General features: G+C 56.8%; 1 protein-coding gene across 42 annotated transcripts in view; it reads right to left on the reverse strand.

The window, feature by feature from the left end:
- ARHGEF10 (Rho guanine nucleotide exchange factor 10) overlaps nucleotides 1-16,405 on the reverse strand; it is a 169,990-nt gene that overhangs the window by 98,005 nt on the left and 55,580 nt on the right. For 26 of the 42 annotated variants that reach the window (XR_011433143.1, XR_011433144.1, XR_011433142.1 and 23 more), the window contains 2 exons: nucleotides 1,794-2,072; nucleotides 791-1,078 (listed from right to left, as the gene is read on the reverse strand). Coding sequence is in view for 39 of the 42 variants with exons in the window: in XM_070252797.1 (XP_070108898.1) it covers nucleotides 791-1,078; nucleotides 1,794-2,072 (567 nt within the window). In the remaining 3 variants the exon portion in view is untranslated. Of the gene's footprint in view, nucleotides 1-790; nucleotides 1,079-1,793; nucleotides 2,073-12,989; nucleotides 14,009-14,126; nucleotides 14,245-16,405 lie in introns of all 42 variants that reach the window. The other 16 variants (XM_070252827.1, XM_070252824.1, XM_070252823.1 and 13 more) reach the window with 3 other exon arrangements.

Raw genomic sequence — 16,405 nt, forward strand, 5'->3', positions numbered from 1 at the left:
GTCAGCCCCTTCTCACTAAAGAGAGGGGAAGGCGGTGACTCAAGCCAACAGCCCATCATAGATCAAGGACACCGAGGCGAGGACGCAGCCACGGGCACCAGGGTCCTGGCTCCAGGACAGTGGCTCCTCCTGATGCTTTTGCAGTGGGGTCAGCAGGGGAGGGGGCACACTACCTTGTCGCGAGGCCAGTAAACCCCTGCACCTCCCCTCCCTGTGTGCAGCTGGTTTCCTGAAAACTCTGATTCTCGCAGACTTTGCCTCCATGCACAGCTTCTCAATGTGCTGGCTACACACCTCCCAGGTCTCTGCTCTCAAAGAAGAAAGACGTCGGGGGGCGGGGGGGGGTACAGAGAGCCTTCTGAGTCCCTCCCCTTGGTTCCCGTGAACGAAGACCCCAGCAGAGGGGCTGACCTCAAAGAGGCTGCAGCTCACGGACCAGCAGATCACACAAAAGCACACACATACGTAACCATGATTTGGAATAAAACGTGATAAACACCCTGCCGGCAAAATGCACGAGGTTTGGGAGCACCGGGGGGTGGGGAGGCTGGGATGCGGGGTGACGTTCACACACATCTTCCCTGACAAGATGCGCTAACACATTCCAGATGGGACATCACCGCAAACAACCACCTCATACTTTCCTTGGTTGTTGCTCCTGTCACGGGGCTCATTTCCCAACTTGGAAAACCGACATCTAAGGACCCGGGGAGACAAGAAGAGAGAGGAGGCACAGGCTTATGAAGCCGACGGGGCGCTCGCGGTGGTACGGAGACAGGAGGAGAACTACCTTCTTCGTCCAGAGACGTGGCACGGATGATGACGGGGCTGGAGTAGGCCGGCAGGAGCAGGGGCAGGCTGCAGGGCACGGCATAGCCACAGGGCACGGGCACCGAGTACCCGCTGGGCACGTGCAGGCTCACACTCTCGTCCTCGGCCTCCGGGTCTGGGGGTGGGGGCTGGTCTTCCTGGAAGGGCGTGATGTCAATGACGGAGTAGGGGTTGACTCTGGTTGGGGCCACAAGTTTAGTCGGCTCCACCGGTGCAGCTGTGTCTGTTCCTGACCCGCTTTCACCTCCTGGAGGCAAACACAGCCATCAAGGGCACGGCCTGCATGCTCTCCTGGGGCGGAGCCAACAAGGACGTGGGGAGCCCCCCGGAGCCCCCATCCATGCAACGCCGGGTCACCCTAGAGACGCCAGATCCCATGGGCCTTAGGGGGAGCGTGCTGGGAGCATCTCCCTCTGGGGAAGGGTGGAAAATGGCACATCGGTGGGACCACCTCCGGGGGCAGGTGGTGCCCATGGACCGGCAGCTCCCAGGACGGCTCGGCTAACAAGACGAGTGAGGCAGAAGCCGCCAGACGGACAGGAATCACTAACTAGGAAGAAAGGCTTTTGTTACAAAGAAAGGCAAGGCTGGTCCCCCCGGTCAGTGAAGGAAGACAGCCAACCTCACCTCCAAACTACTGCAACTCAAACAGCATCATTTTCAACAATATTTCCTGTAACAGAGGGATATGCTGCTGAGGCCATTTTTACTGGAGAATAGCGACACCTGTTCCCTCCAAAATGTAAACAGAGAGGGAGATCGGCGAGACTGAAGATCAGTGGAAAACAGTACAGATAAAGAAACCTGGCCAAATCTAAATAGGTCATTTCCGTTCCCACGGCATCACAGAAACGTCACAGATCCCTCGCTCCTGGACACCCACTGTCCCCAGGAGGGTCCCACGCAGCACGAGGGAGGGAGTCAGGGAGCCGCCTGGGCGCCGTGGTGACCCGAGGACTTACCTGAGCCGGTGTCGGCCCTGGCGTTGGCCTCGGTGGTGGCATTGGCCTCAGCGGTGGCATTGGCCCCGGTGGTGGCATTGGCCTCGGCGGTGGCATTGGCCCCGGTGGCGGCAGTGGCTTCAGGGGCAGCACTGGCCTCGGAGGCGGCTCCTGCGTTGCTCTCCGTGGGGGCGCCCGGGGCTTGCCTGTCTGCTTCTGGAATCTCATCTCCGCTGTCAAAATCGAACAGCTCTCCGTCCTCCTCTTCGTTGTTGTTAGTGTCGTATTTCACTTCGCTTTCTGGGGGTTAAGAGAGCATAAATTACAGCGTTAACATTGACTACTAGCAAAATGACTTCCACAGCCCTGAGCAAGGGCAGAAGCCACGCAAGGCCCCGGCTGGGCAGCCGGAAGCTGATCAAGTCACCTCCGCTGTGCGGCTGGTCGGCCTTTTTACTGGGAAGAAATAATACCTGTCTTTAGGCTTTTGGGTCAGTGGCCTTGATTTTCTTTTATGGGACCTGCAACTCACAGTTTGGGAAGGGAAAGAGAAGGAAGGAAGGAAGGAACACTGTCCACATCTTAAAGACCTCTACCACGGACTTAGAAATCCATCAAGAAAATGAACTCGTGGTGGCAAGTCCGACCCCTCGGAGGGCGCCTGTAACATGGCCGTCCCCGTTCACGTGCAGTAACGGCTCCATCCGCGTTACCACCCGCCTGGCAGGCCGCATGCCGTCCCCACGCAGCATCTAGGCCCTGAGTTACTCACGCCGCCTGGTCATGAGCATTTCTTCCAGACCAGGGAGGGCGGGAGGGGACGCCAAGATGGGCTGACACAAGTGCTTTCACATCACAAACAATAAGACTTCTCATGCGAACTTTTAAAAGAAAAAAAGAAAAGTCAGCTGAATTCACTTTTTAAGGACCCAAACACTGTATGTGCCATAAACCCAAGTCACTAGACGGTGACTTTCTTTAAAAAACTTTTTTAGGGGGAAAAAACCCTGAAATTATATTGTTGTGAAATGGTAGTAAAATCCTCTATGTCTACCTGTGTTTTGTGTACATTACATATAAAAACACTAAATAAATTATCAATATTTTGTTTAAAAGGAAATGGTGACTGCAGTCGAAAGGCACAAACCTGCGGTTAGGAGATAAGCGGGTCCCGGGAGGCACCGTGCGGCACGTGACGCCGTCAAAAACAAACCACCTCACCCTGTTTCCTCCGTGCTAATTTCACACTGGACAGTAAATAAGGGAAAAGTACGAAATGAGAGCTGTGGCAGGTGCTTCTCCCACGCAGAGAAGCGCCTACCCTGTGAGTCTGTGAAAGGAGTCACCACAGAACACTGCAGGGCCCTGAAACTCCTCGCTGGACCAACGGGCAGAAACGCTCACCTTCAGGGCCAAACGATTTGTCCGGGTGGCCAAAGAGAAAAGGGAAAGGGAAAAATGGGAAAAAAGGAGCCTGCAGTGGAAGGGAGTTCAACCAACTTAAACACCTAACGTCTTTTGCTCAAGCCCCCAGCATCCCCACACCCCACCCCGGGTTCCTTCTTCTGTCACCTGCAAAATACTTCCCCACCCAGAAGGCAGAGGGACCTCACCAACCCCTGCCCAAGCCAGACCCTTTCTTCTGGCCCTCCCAGTTCCGTCCTCTGGCACCTCCTGGTCTCATCCCCTGGAACCACCTGGTCCCACCCCCTTGGAACCACCAGGTCCTGTCCCCACTTCACCAGGTAAGAAACCTGTAGGGTGCAGGTAGAGGGTGGAGGTGGAGGGTACAGGTGGGGTGCAGGTGGAGGGTGTAGGCGGAGGGTACAGGTGGAGGGTGCAGGCGGAGGGTGCAGGTAGAAGGTGTAGGTGGGGTGCAGGTGGAAGGTGCAGGTAGAGGGTGTAGGTGGAGGGTACAGGTGGAGGGTACAGGTGGAGGGTGCAGGTAGAGGGTGTAGGTGGGGTGCAGGTGGAGGGTGCAGGTGGAGGGTACAGGTGGGGTGCAGGTGGAGGGTACAGGTGGAGGGTGTAGGTGGAGGGTACAGGTGGAGGGTGCAGGCGGAGGGTGCAGGTAGAGGGTGTAGGTGGGGTGCAGGTGGAGGGTACAGGTGGGGTGCAGGTGGAGGGTGCAGGTGGAGGGTGCAGGTGGAGGGTGCAGGTAGAGGATGTAGGTGGGGTGCAGGTGGAGGGTGCAGGTGGAGGGTACAGGTGGGGTGCAGGTTGAGGGTACAGGTGGAGGGTGTAGGTGGAGGGTACAGGTGGAGGGTGCAGGCGGAGGGTGCAGGTAGAGGGTGTAGGTGGGGTGCAGGTGGAAGGTACAGGTAGAGGGTGTAGGTGGAGGGTGCAGGTGGAGTGCAAGTTAAGGGTGCTCTGAGAGGGGGACACTCCAGGACTGACTTCAGGATTCAGAGGGCATCTGAGACAGCCTGTCTTGGGGAGTCATCCACAGGGACAGATCCTATATGCCCAAACGCTTTGCCCACAAAGAGGCAGATCGATGGACGCCATCTATCGTCCTGGGAGACAGAAGGCCGCCCTGGAGCAAAGTAGCAGCACTCGGGGGACAACAGCCAGCGTGCTGCAGGCGGGCGGCAGCGCCAAGCTGCAGGGAGCAGCAGGGGTAGCTGGAGCCTCTTCTCTCACATTGCCCACATGCTGGCGGCAGGAGGACTGGAGCCTGCACACCGCCCTGTGTCTTAAGAGGCCACACTGAATGGGCGCTCCAGACAAATCACAGAAGGTCAGGCCTGTTCCCCAGGAGACGCTCTGCGTGAGCTGAGTCACGCTCCTGCACTTACACGGGGGACTCGCTCTCAGAACAGAGAGACCTGGACCCTCAGGGCCCACAGGGACTCCTCGAGAAGAGGTGAGGGCGTGAGCACAAGAAGAGACAAGGGGAAACAGCGTCACAAGGTCAGCGTGAGCCGACCTCACTCCCTCTGCCAGCACCCCAGCCTGCTCCGGGGGAACCCACGGCCAGGGGTGGCTCCTCTCCTGTTCCAGAGCTGCATCTCTTCTACCTGCGAGGGACGCAACACCACACGCACCGAAGCTCCAGCCCTGACAGGCTGTGGAGTGGATGTGTGCCCGGTCCCTTCACGACCACTCCACCCAACACTCCAGCCAAAGCAACTACGTCACATGTGCCTTCCGTATTTTAAAAGGAGCCCTTGGGGAATGCAGGCATTTGAAGTGGAGTCACCTTAGAGCTGAATAAACACTGGATCAGAGGCTGGTCTTGGGGGAGGTGGTGCCTTTTGGTGGAGAGGCGATGGAGGGATGGAGGACCCCCACACACACACTGTCCCCCGTGCAGAGGCAGCAGAGGCACATGGGGCCACAGGAGATGGCAGGGAGGGGGGCGTCTCCCTGTCGGTCAGGGTGGGCGTGGCGTGAGGCTGGGCAGGGGCCGTCCCACACCAAAGGACACACCCTGTAGATTCCTCTCACATGAGGGACCAAGAGGCGTCAGACGCACAGAAATAGGAAGCAGACAGGGGAGTGAGTGTGGAGTGGGGACAGAGTCCCAGTCTGGGAAGATGAAGAGTTCTGGAGACCGAGACGGGGATGGTGGTGGCTGACAACAATGTGACTGTGCTTAAGGTTACTGAAGTCTACACTTGAAAATGGTTAGGATGGCCAACGTTATGTACACTTTATGGCAATAAAAAAAAAAAACCTTGTCGTTGATCATTTAGTCCCTTTCTTCACAAACACGCAGAGCAAACATTAGCAGTGGGTGCCTCTGGGCCACTGTGAACGAGTGGTATTTTCCACTATGTGCTTTTCCACAGTTTGCAAATTTTCTACAACAAATAAATTTCTTGTCCGTCTCACAGCTGTGTTTCTGGTTTAAGAACACGTTTCTGCCTGGCAGTCTAATCCTTGTGAAGCATGTTAACCCTCTGATGTTCATATTTAAACATAAAACTGACCCATTTCCTAGACGTCAGAAGAGAGAATTTCAGCCTAACCCAGTAAAACAATGAACCCCGGGCGGGCGCTGGAAGTCGGGGACCCGCCACCTCCCACCTTCGGTCTCGCTGACTCAGCAACTTTCTAACCAGCCCCAACTGTGCGCCAAGAGGTAGGACGACAACACGTGTCTCAGGAGGTCTTCTTGCTCCATCCTCAAGTCGTCGGTTTATTCACTGAAATAAACCAGTGAACACATCTTACAGCAACAAATCTCTTTCAGGAAAACTAAAAGTTCCAGGACATTTTCCAAATGCAATTGTTATCATCTCCTTAAGTTATTTTTTGCCAGATAAATACGATGGGGAAATGACACTAGTGAAACACCCTGACAAAAGCGATGGAGAAATGACGCTAGCTTTGACTCAGCGACGTGACAAACCACCCCGGGCTCCGCTCAGACTCCTCAGGGCTGTGACGCCGCATCCCATGCCAGCTTCTTCTTTTGTCGACACTCTTCTTGGGAAATTATATTTTACCACTGCTAAACTTCAAGAATGAGAGAAAATGCCCCTAAAAGGGATTTTTAAAAAATTGTTTAAAAAAAAAAAAGCTTGACAAGGTCCAGCACAAAACAGGCTCTTAAATACTAGTGAAGGGACGAAACACTTAAAACACAAACCAGGGGACCTGAGACACAGGCTCGGCCCCGTGAAGGAAGACAGTTGTTCTCGTTTCCCGTCTTGAGGAAGGAAGCAGGCAGCAGGGGCGGGTCCGAGCAGGGAAGCAGAACGGGACGATGCCCACTCCCGGAGGCAGGTGGGAATTACCGAGAGAGGGACTCACAAGCCCGGATGGGCCACAGGCTCCTGGTGGACAGGCCCGGGTCCTGCTCACCACCACTACGCGGCCCTCAGTGCGAAGCCTGCCACACACACTGCGCGCTCCGTGCTTGCGCGAATGAAGGAAGGAGTGATGAAGAGGCGGGTGCGTTACCCTTTTTGTGCCAAAAATGCTCTTCTTCGCTAACAGAACTTTAAGGAGAATCCCATTCAATGAAATGGAATAAAAGCAACGAAGAAATTCCTCCAAAGGTTTAAATCTTCTTAATCTACAACACGACCCCACCTGTAGCGCCTGTGATGCCCTGAGACACCCGCAGGTCTCAGACAGCCTCTCCCTTCCACAGAGACAAGTACGAGCAGCTGCTGTGAGAGCCGCTCCTCCATCTGCCCCCAACGCCGTGACGAAAATACTCCCACTGCACGTTAAACAACCTCAGAGCGAGGGACATCACAGACTCCTCCTAGAATTCAGTTCGAGGGGAAAAAAATTGCCTTTCTGCATTTCTGTCCTGCGGCAAGGACCCAGAGAGCAGGCTGTGCTCCACAGTGACCACCCCTGTGGCCCCATCAGCAAGGGGAGCCCTCTCCTGAGCTGGGCCGCCCCTGCACCCCGGCTGGTGCCCCCACGTCTCCATGTACGCCTCAGTAAGACCACATGTCTGGATGCCACTGTTCTCATATAAGTGACGGCAATGCTGAACTTTTATACAGCAAGTGTGTGCTGAGCACTTTCTCTGTCCCAGACACTCTTCTGGGTCCTTGGGGTGCCTCGGAAATCCCTGACCTCGTGGAGCCTACAGAGATTCCCCTGGGGAACCTTCTGGTCTAGTGCGGCCAGAGCGGGGCCCATGGTGAAGAGCGATGCAGAGTGTCTTTGAAAAACCTGAACTTTGGGGCCTTGAGCTTAGCTCCCACATCAGCTGTGATGGGCTGAACTGTGTCCCCACAAAATTCCTATGTCCTAACCCCAGTACTCCAGAACGTGACCTTATCTGGAAATATTTCACTGCAGACGTAGTTAGGATAAGGTCATCCTGGAGCGATGGGCCCTAATCCCACATGACTGTGTCCTTACGAGGAGGAGAAAGACACACACAAGGGAACATCACGCGACGAGAGGGGCAGAGACAAAGCTTCCACAGCCAAGGAACGCCCACGGGGCCAGCCCACCAGAGCTGGGAGACGCAAGGAGCGAGTCCACCCAGGGTCTCAGGGGAGCACGGCCCTTGCTGTAAATTATGTGGTTAGTGCCCTGGAGTGAACTGGACCTAGTGACCCTGTGCACAGCAGAGCGGAACCCTGCTCGTCTTCTTGCTCGGTCCTCTCCCCCTCCAGCACCACGTCAGACAAGGCTCTGCTGCTATTCACAAGGTTTCCACCCCGATTTTTCCAGAAGCGGGTGGCCAGGTCCTTCTTCCTAGTCTGTCCTAGTCTGGAAGCTCTGCTGAGATCCGTCCATCACAGGTGACCCTGCTGGTATTTGAAACAACGGTGGCACAGCTTTCAGCAACATGCAGCCACCACAGTAAGACAACCAACAGGCACGTGGTGTGGTTCCCTGACCGGGACATGAACCCGGGCCGCGGCAGCGAGGGCCCTGAATCTTAACCACTAGACCCCGAGGGCTGGCTGCTATCAATTACCGATGACATTAATGTCTTTGAAAAAGCTTTCGGTGGATCTGGAATTCAGCAGTCATTAGCTGGATCATTGTGGGTCGGCTCGCTTCCTGATCACACGTATGAAAGATGCAGAAGTGGCCGTGCACAGAGCGTGACACAAAGGAGACGATGCGGACAACGGCGAAGTCCCTCCCTGGACCCAAAGCTGGGCTGGGAGCAGAGCGTGGGAGGAGACAGCCTCCGGCAGACCCCAAGGTCACTGCCCGAGGGCAGGAGGAACAGCACAGGAGTGGGGACGAGGGGCCTGGACGCTGCTCTGCGCCACCTCCTGGTGCCGACAGCAGCACGGACAACCAGCCCAGATGGCCAAGCGCAAAGGCCACAGAGCACCCACGTGCACCAGCCCCCGCGCCGCCCGCTCTGGCCTCAGCCCAAATCAAAGCCGGTGCCTGGCTCACGAGCATGTGCCTGTGGCGGGGGCGGGGGGGAGGTCCTCTAGGGAGAATGTCCCTCTGGCCACAGCCCACGCTTTCCAGGAAAACCGCAGCCTCCACTGCACTCAAGAGTCGCTCCCCGTGGCTGACCAGTCATCAGCAGGACGCACCAACCCTCCCCCAACAGCAGCCATCTGCACTCAGGACTCAGGCCGCCGTCCCTCACAGGCAGGGCCCCTTGGCTGAAGCCCGATTCCCAAGCAAGCTGACTGCTGACACTCATCAGGAAGCGATTATCTGCCCATCAATTTAAGCACCAATTTCTAAAACAAGTTATGAAGCAGAACCTTTTAAGAACTGCTACATTTCTACTTATTGTGAAAATATGACCACACACGTTTCAGTCTACACCTACACGCAAGAGGAGGAAACTACCTGGAACCCAATCTTTAAAACCCTTTTGTTGGCAGCAGGACCATCTGATAGAACTTTCTGGGACAACAGAGACGTTCTGTGCTGCCCAGCAACAGCCGTGAGCCACGTGCAGCTGTGAGCACTTGGGAATGGCCGCTGTGACCAAGGAAGGACTGGTTCCTGTTATTTAATTCCGATTAACTCTAGTTTACACAGACTTGTGCCTCGAGGCTCCCACAGCGGACGGTGCAGGCCTGAGTCGCAGGCTGCTGGAGAAGGAAGCTGAGTCCACACACCCTGCAAGGCCCCCACCTGTGCCTGTGTCGACAGGAGCTAGAGGTGAGGCTCAAATCTAGCCGTTGTTGTTTTAAATGGACTTTAGTTTTTTGAGCAGTTTTAGGTTCACAGCAAAATTGAGGGGAGGGTGCAGAGATTTCCCACAAACCCCCCGTCCCCTCACATGCACAGCCTTTCCAATATCAACATCCCCAACAGATGGAGCGTTTGTCACAATCGATGAACGTGCACTGACACGTCATCATCACCCAGAGTCCATGGCTTCCGTTAGGGCTCACTCCGGGTGTTGTACGTACGTTCTGTGGGTTTGGACAAATGTATGATGACAGGTACCCATCATTACAGTATCACACAGTATCACTGCCTAAAACTCCTCTGCTCCACCTGTTCCTCCCTTCCCCCAACCGCTGGCCACCCCTGATCTCTTTACGTCCCCATAGTTTTGCCTTTTCCAGAATGTCACACAGTTGGAACCACACAGTGTGTATGTGGCCTTTTCTTTCACTTAGCCACATGCATTTAAGGCTCCTCCACGTCTTTTCATGGCTTGACAGCTCGTTTCTTTTTAGCACCAAATACTGTCCCATGGTCTGGAGGGAGCACAGTTTATCCGCCCATCTGCTGAAGGGCATCCGGGTTGCTTCTAGGTTTTGGCGATTTTGAATAAAGCTGCTCTAAACATCCACATGCAGGTTTTGTGTGGACTTAGGTTTTCAACTCCTTTGGGTAAAGACCAAGGAGTGTATGGTAAGAGGACGTGCTGTTTTGTAAGAAACTGCCACGCTGCCTGCCACAGTGGCGGCCACATTCTGCATTCCCACTGGCCATATGTGCGTGCCGTGGGCGACGAGGCCCTCCCGGGTGGGAACAGATCAGAACGCCGAGGGCCTGCGGGACCCACCCTGGCCCCCGCTCCACCGGGCCCCCCGTGCTGCTCAGCCATCCTCATGGGGGGCCGGGGTCCACAGCCATTTCAAACCTCCTCTCCTCTCCCCAACCTTCAGCACCCTCTTCCTCTCTCATCATCACCAAAATGCTGCCTGAAGAAATGGCCTCAATGTCCTGCCACCAAGCACTCCCTGTGCCCTCTCGGGAGACGGCGATGGCACAGGAGCACCCTCCTGGGTCGAAGGTGGCACCCACCTTCCCTCTCAGAGGCCCCCCGGGAGTGCACTCCATCCTGCCAGCACCCGTGGGGAGGGGCAGGTCTCCCCCCGGTCCCCTCGAGGCACCTTCACGTCGTCACACGCTGTCTCCACCGAGAGAAATGGCTTCACGGGTCACGGGTGACTCAGGCCAAGGGGTCACTCTCAGCCGGCCCTGCAGACGGACCTGCCCCCAAGGTCCCTTCCCGGCACGGCCTTCCCCTGGCATCGCTGACACTGCTCACTCCTGGCTTCCTCCCACCCAGCTGGCTGCTCCTTTCAGTCCTCGCGATGGGCTGAAGTATGTCCCCCAAAATCCTATGTTGAACCCTGACCCCCAGGACCTCAGAACGTGTCTGGATGTGAAGACGGGCCTTTAAAGGAGTGATTGAAGTATAATGAGGTCATGAGGGTGGCCCTGATCCAATAGGACCAGTGTCCTTCTACGAGGAAGAGATGAGGACACAGACACACACAGAGGGACGACCGTGTGAGGACACAGGGAGAGGTCGACAGGTGAGGACACAGGGAGAAGACAGCATCTACACACCGAGGAGGCAGGCCTCAGGAGGAACCAGCCCTGCGCACACCTCGATCCTGGACACCCAGCCTCCAGGGCCATGAGAAATCAAAGTCAATGAGTGAAAGCTCCCGTCCACGGTACTTGTTCCGGCTGCCCGAGCTCACTGATGAACTCTCAACCGGCCCCCTTGCCTCTGCCCCCATAAAGTCAGTTCCAGTCCAGGCGCTGTCCCCACAGGAGGCCAGGCATGCCTGTGGCCTCGGTCCTCATCCACACGAAGCCGTCAGTCTAACCCAGACCTCCCGGGGGGCTGAGGACTCACATCCAACACCCTCTGCTTGGATTCCACGAGGTCCTTCCTAACCAGCTCGCCCCAAATGCCCGAGGCGCTCCCCATTTCGGCCCTCGGCAGTGTTCTCCGGGATCGCCTCGCAGCTTGCGGTGTTGCTGCACCCGTCTGTGCCCGGCTCCTCGTCTGGCTCGGCCCCACCTCATCCATACCAGGACAAGGGCGACATTCCTGAAGTGCCAATGGGCCACTGCATCCGTGGGTTCACGCCCCGGCCTCAGCACAGACTCTCAGCTCGAGCTCCAGGCCCCAACTGCTCTCAGTCCTTCGACCACCTTCAGATCTCAGGTGAGTGGCCGCTCATTCCCTGGAGGGCCCCAGAGCTTGGACCGGGAGGCCGCGTGTCCCCGAGCTCCCTTCCCAGCCTGTACCTGCTTGTTAGTAGCCTGTCTCCCACAAAGGAGGAGACGCCACCTGTCTGCTGGCGAGTGTGCCCGCGACTCCACATGACTCCAGGCACCACCAGACGCCTGGCGTCCTCAGGGTAAAGGAGCCCTGGCCACAGGATTCCACACCCTCGCCAAACTATCGCACTTTTCCGGACACACTCAGTTCATCACGGCCAACTAAGACCTGAGCTCCTTCAGCAGGCAGGGTACCAGGGATGCGGTCTCATCCGAGGGATGCTGCTCCCTCAGGCTGCGCTCCACGCACCCTTTCGATACCGAGGACAGCACTGCCTCAGTCTAGGAACGACCACAACGCTGTTGTCAAGCCAGTACAGCAAGCATGGTCCCCAAGGAGAAGAGAACTCATGTCGGATATTTCAGTGAAAAAACAGTTATAGCTCCTCACGGTACTCCTAGCAAAACCTAAGTCGCTACAAGTTAAAACGTTCTTTCCCACTGATGCAAACGTCTGTCAGGACTCTGGGCAGTCCAAAGCAGAGGGACGGAGAGAGGAGGAGGAAAAACTGAGGGAGGAAGCCAGCATGGGGAAGGGAAGGAGCATTCCCTCTGCCCCCAGCCCACCCCAGCTGCCCACAGCTCCCGGGAGACAGGACCAAAAGCCCACGGTCCACACAACCGACACAGGGCCCTGGGACCAGCTGGGCTGGCTCTGGTCCCCCACCTCCCTGTGCAGTGCCATGTCCGCACCTGGGATCCAAACCAGTGAACCCCGGGCCGCTGAAGCAGAAGGTGTGCACTTAACTGCTGTTTTAAAGACTTGCCACAGATCAACGCATCAAGAAAAAAAGTAGATGAATATTTACTTTTAAGTTCAGAGATAAAAGCTACACATTCTTTCTCCTGGGGCTTGTAAACCCATATTTGATTACGACGTGAAAGCTTAATCCAAGAGATGCTGCTGCTCTTATTTCAAACGAAGGCAACTTGCTTTTTAACTCTTTGTATTGTTAAAAGAAGAAGAGAAAGTGCTTTAAGAAGCAGCCGGCTGCAAACCACTCCTTCAACAAGGGGCCATTCAGGCCGCAGCCTCCTTGGCTCTGGATGTCACCGCGGCTGCAGCTGCACGTGCTCAACAGTGGGTCCCCAGAACAATGCCCCTCAGAGGCCGCCTCCCCGTCGGCCCCGCACACCGCCTGGGCGGGTCCACAGCTCTCGGCGCTGGTCTGCGCTCACCACACGGTCAGCGAGCATTTGGTGACCGACTGTTGGTGAACTGACGTTAACGTGACAGGAGGATTGATTCTATTCCCCAACACAACTCACCTTGGAATTTGGCCATTAATTATGGAAAGGCTATAGCTGGTGGTGTGACTTGGAAATCATAAAACGGATGGGGCCGGCCTGGTGGCACAGCGGTTAAGTGCACATGTTGCACTTCGGCGGCCCAGGGTTCGCCGGTTCGGATCCCGGGTGCCGACATGGCACCACTTCTCTAAGCCATGCCGTGTGGGAGGCGTCCCACATATAAAGTAGAGGAAGATGGGCACGGATGTTAGCTCAGGGCCAGTCTTCCTCAGCAAAAAGAGGAGGGTTGGCAGCAGATGTTAGCTCAGGGCTAATCTTCCTCAAAAAAAAAAAATCATAAAACAGTTGAGTTTCGCATTCTGAAATATCCCGGAGCATCTTCCAATGTTATTTTCAAGTCCCGGAGCATCGTCCAAATTGTCTCGCTGAGTGCCTCCAGGCCCGCCGCGAGGGTAGCCCGTCAGTCCTCGCACAAGCTCCTGAGGTCCAGGCTACTCCAGTCCTGTTACTTGCACAGATGACGGAGGCCAAGGCCTGGGAGCTCACACACCTGTGCCTGGCCAGCTCTCAGGGACCACGGGTCAACACGCAAAGCTGAGCAGCCAGGCCACGGAGCCCGCAGGCTTCTCTGCTGCACGACCGGCCTCCCTGATCCCGCCTGACCTGGGGACCATCTGACCTGCTGCCAAGGAAGCTTCTGGAAAGGCAGAGGCCCCTGATGAAAGGCCAGGAACAAACACAGGACAGTTATCCCACCAGAACATGTGACGGCACGGAGGAGAGAAATCACGCAGTCACCAAGAAGGACAGCTGCGGACACTAGGTGGTGACGTAGAAAATACTTATAAAAATTCAGCACCACGGCATCAAAATGTATGCTCAACAATTTAAAAAAATGTATATTCAAGTCTCCGATTATGCAGAAAAGAACTATGAGGAAAAGACGAGCGCGGTGATGGTGGGACACGAGCCCCGACTGCATCCCGAGGCGCCGAGGACGGCCTGGGTGATTCGCTGCTGCGCCGTGCTCCGGGCGTCTGTAAGGGAATCGTTTCAGTTTAGCGACGGGGGAGATTATAATTAAAATACGACTGAATCATCCAAGATGATGCCAGGCCCTCATCCCCATCACTAATGGTCACAAAAGTTAATTACCTAGAAAATCACACAAGTTTGGCCTTGCAATTTTTTAACTACGGTCTTAGGGTTTTTGAATCGTGGTCTTCAATCCAAGTCAAATGCCACGCCACGGCCACCAGCCAGGAAGAGCCACCTGCCAAGGACACAATGACTGTTCTTGTCTTGTGAGGATGGCCCGCAGTGGCCCCTCAAGGCCCCAGAGCTGCCGAGACCCTCCCGGGTTCCCCACAGGACAGTTCCAGGAAACAGAGCAGTGGTCCACGCGGGGGACTCCACGTTCCTGTGTCCAGGGTCAGGTCACAGCCAGGACGGCGCTGCTGGCGACTGGGCCACGGCACCTGGCCCACAGACGGCCTCGCGAGACCAGCTGCACCCCAACAGCGACTGGCCTTGCTGGTCAGATCTGTCTGAGAATCCAAACGCAGCCGGAGGCCAGATCAGCACCGGGTGTCAGAGGAGTAACGGGCGGATGGCGGGGACGTGGACCCATGGGGGCGAGGACGGGGCTCGCCTGCTGGGACATGCGAAGAACTCTGCTGGACCCCCAGCAACCCTCCAGCCCCGTCTCCGAGGGACCCTTCATCCTCTGCGCCTGTTCTCCTTTCCATCTGCATGGAGGCATGAGTGACAGACAGAAAGAGTCATGTGTACTTAAGGTGCAGACTCGACGATCTGGTCCACGCGCACACTGTGAAGTGACCGCCACAACTGGAGAGGTGACACCGCCCCCACAGGGCTACCTCTTTCTTCCTTCTCTGCTTCTGGGGTGAGAACGCATAACGTCCTCCTCTTAGTGAACTCCAGGTAGACAGCACTTATCACTAAACACAGTCCCAACACAGCACTCGAGACCTCGGACGCCCTCCTCCTGCTGGGCAGACCCTCACACGGGGCTGCGCGGACTCCTGGCGCCCTGGGCGCCCGCGGTGACCCCCACTCCCAAGGCCTCTCCCTCGGGGCCCAGGAGCACACCCCAAGACACCGTGCCACCTGGCCCCCACTCTCCTTCCCGAGACCGAGCATGGAGGCGCGTCTGCCAGCGAGGGCTGTGGGGCACGGGTGCTTTTGCGGATCCAGGTGGTGTCAGAGCGACGGCCGAGACACCGGGGGACGCGCAGCGGGCAGCACCGGACTCGGCCATCAGACGCCAGGACACGTTTAACAAAGAACAGCGGGTGAGTCGCCTCTGAGAGCAGACAAAGCACGGCGGGAGAAGCTCGCCTCTGCCATCAGACTGTCAACACTCGTGCGTCACCCACAGTCCTAGAACTCAGGCGCAGAAAGGTCTTCTGGGCCCCTCCTTCTAGTTTTTAATTTTTCCCCAATGCTCCTAGTGGCCTCCTGGCGCTCAGGGCACCACGGCCGCCCTGTCCTCTGTGTGTCCATGGTGGGGGGGTTGATGAAGGACCCTGTAAGGTCACGTGACTGGTGCCCCGACCACCCAAAACAGGAAAATATTATAGCTGACTGCTGCTGTCAGTGAAATGCCCGAAAAGAAGAGGGCAGGAGGGAGCCCTGGAAGACAGCTGGCTCCAGCAGAGCCCACACCCGGAGCGCCAGTCCGTCGTCCTCATGGCATCCTCTGTCACCGCCCCGGGCCCATCAGGTGGACAGTAGGCTCCGTCCCCAGCCCGCCGGCTTCAGAGCAGGGAGCATCTCCTCATGTCGAGAGCCGCCAAGCTCTCGCCTCGCAGGCACCACACGGAGGCGACGGCACGGAGGCGTCTTAACACAGACCTTCAGCACCGTCTCCGCGCCGGCCGCCCCGACAGCACGTCTGGCCTTCACCCGCAGCTTCTTAGGGTGCACTGGGGCGTAAGTGCCTCTCTAGCGGGAAGGTGGGTCCCGAGCACAGAGCTGTGGTTTGGGGAAGTCACGCCACCTGGTGAGGTCACAGGAGGACATGTTCCCCAGGGGTCGCTCGGGCGTCCCCCCGTTTGATGGGGATGGAGAGCGGTCAGTGGTGTTGGTCTCCGTCTCATGTTCACTTAATCAAAGGGGGATTGAGCCTGGAGGACCCGAGAAGCTGGCGCCTCATCCACATGGACGAACCTGCAGGAGAACACGCCCCAGGACCCTCCGGCCACTCCCCACAGGCCGCAGCCCCGGGAGGTGAGCCAAGCGGCCAGGAGGTGCCCACAGAAGCAGAGCGGACACAGAGCCCTGGCCATGACCCTGGGGTCAGTGTAGTGCACCACGCTCACCTGGGTAAAGGGCCCCAGGAGAGGGTGGGCATTTGTGTCCTTATTTCACTCCACAGACTCTCGCCCATGACGTGCAGGTGACCCTTCTCA

This window comes from Equus caballus, chromosome 27 (genome assembly GCF_041296265.1).
Source record: "Equus caballus isolate H_3958 breed thoroughbred chromosome 27, TB-T2T, whole genome shotgun sequence".
NCBI classification, from domain to species: Eukaryota; Metazoa; Chordata; class Mammalia; order Perissodactyla; family Equidae; genus Equus; species Equus caballus.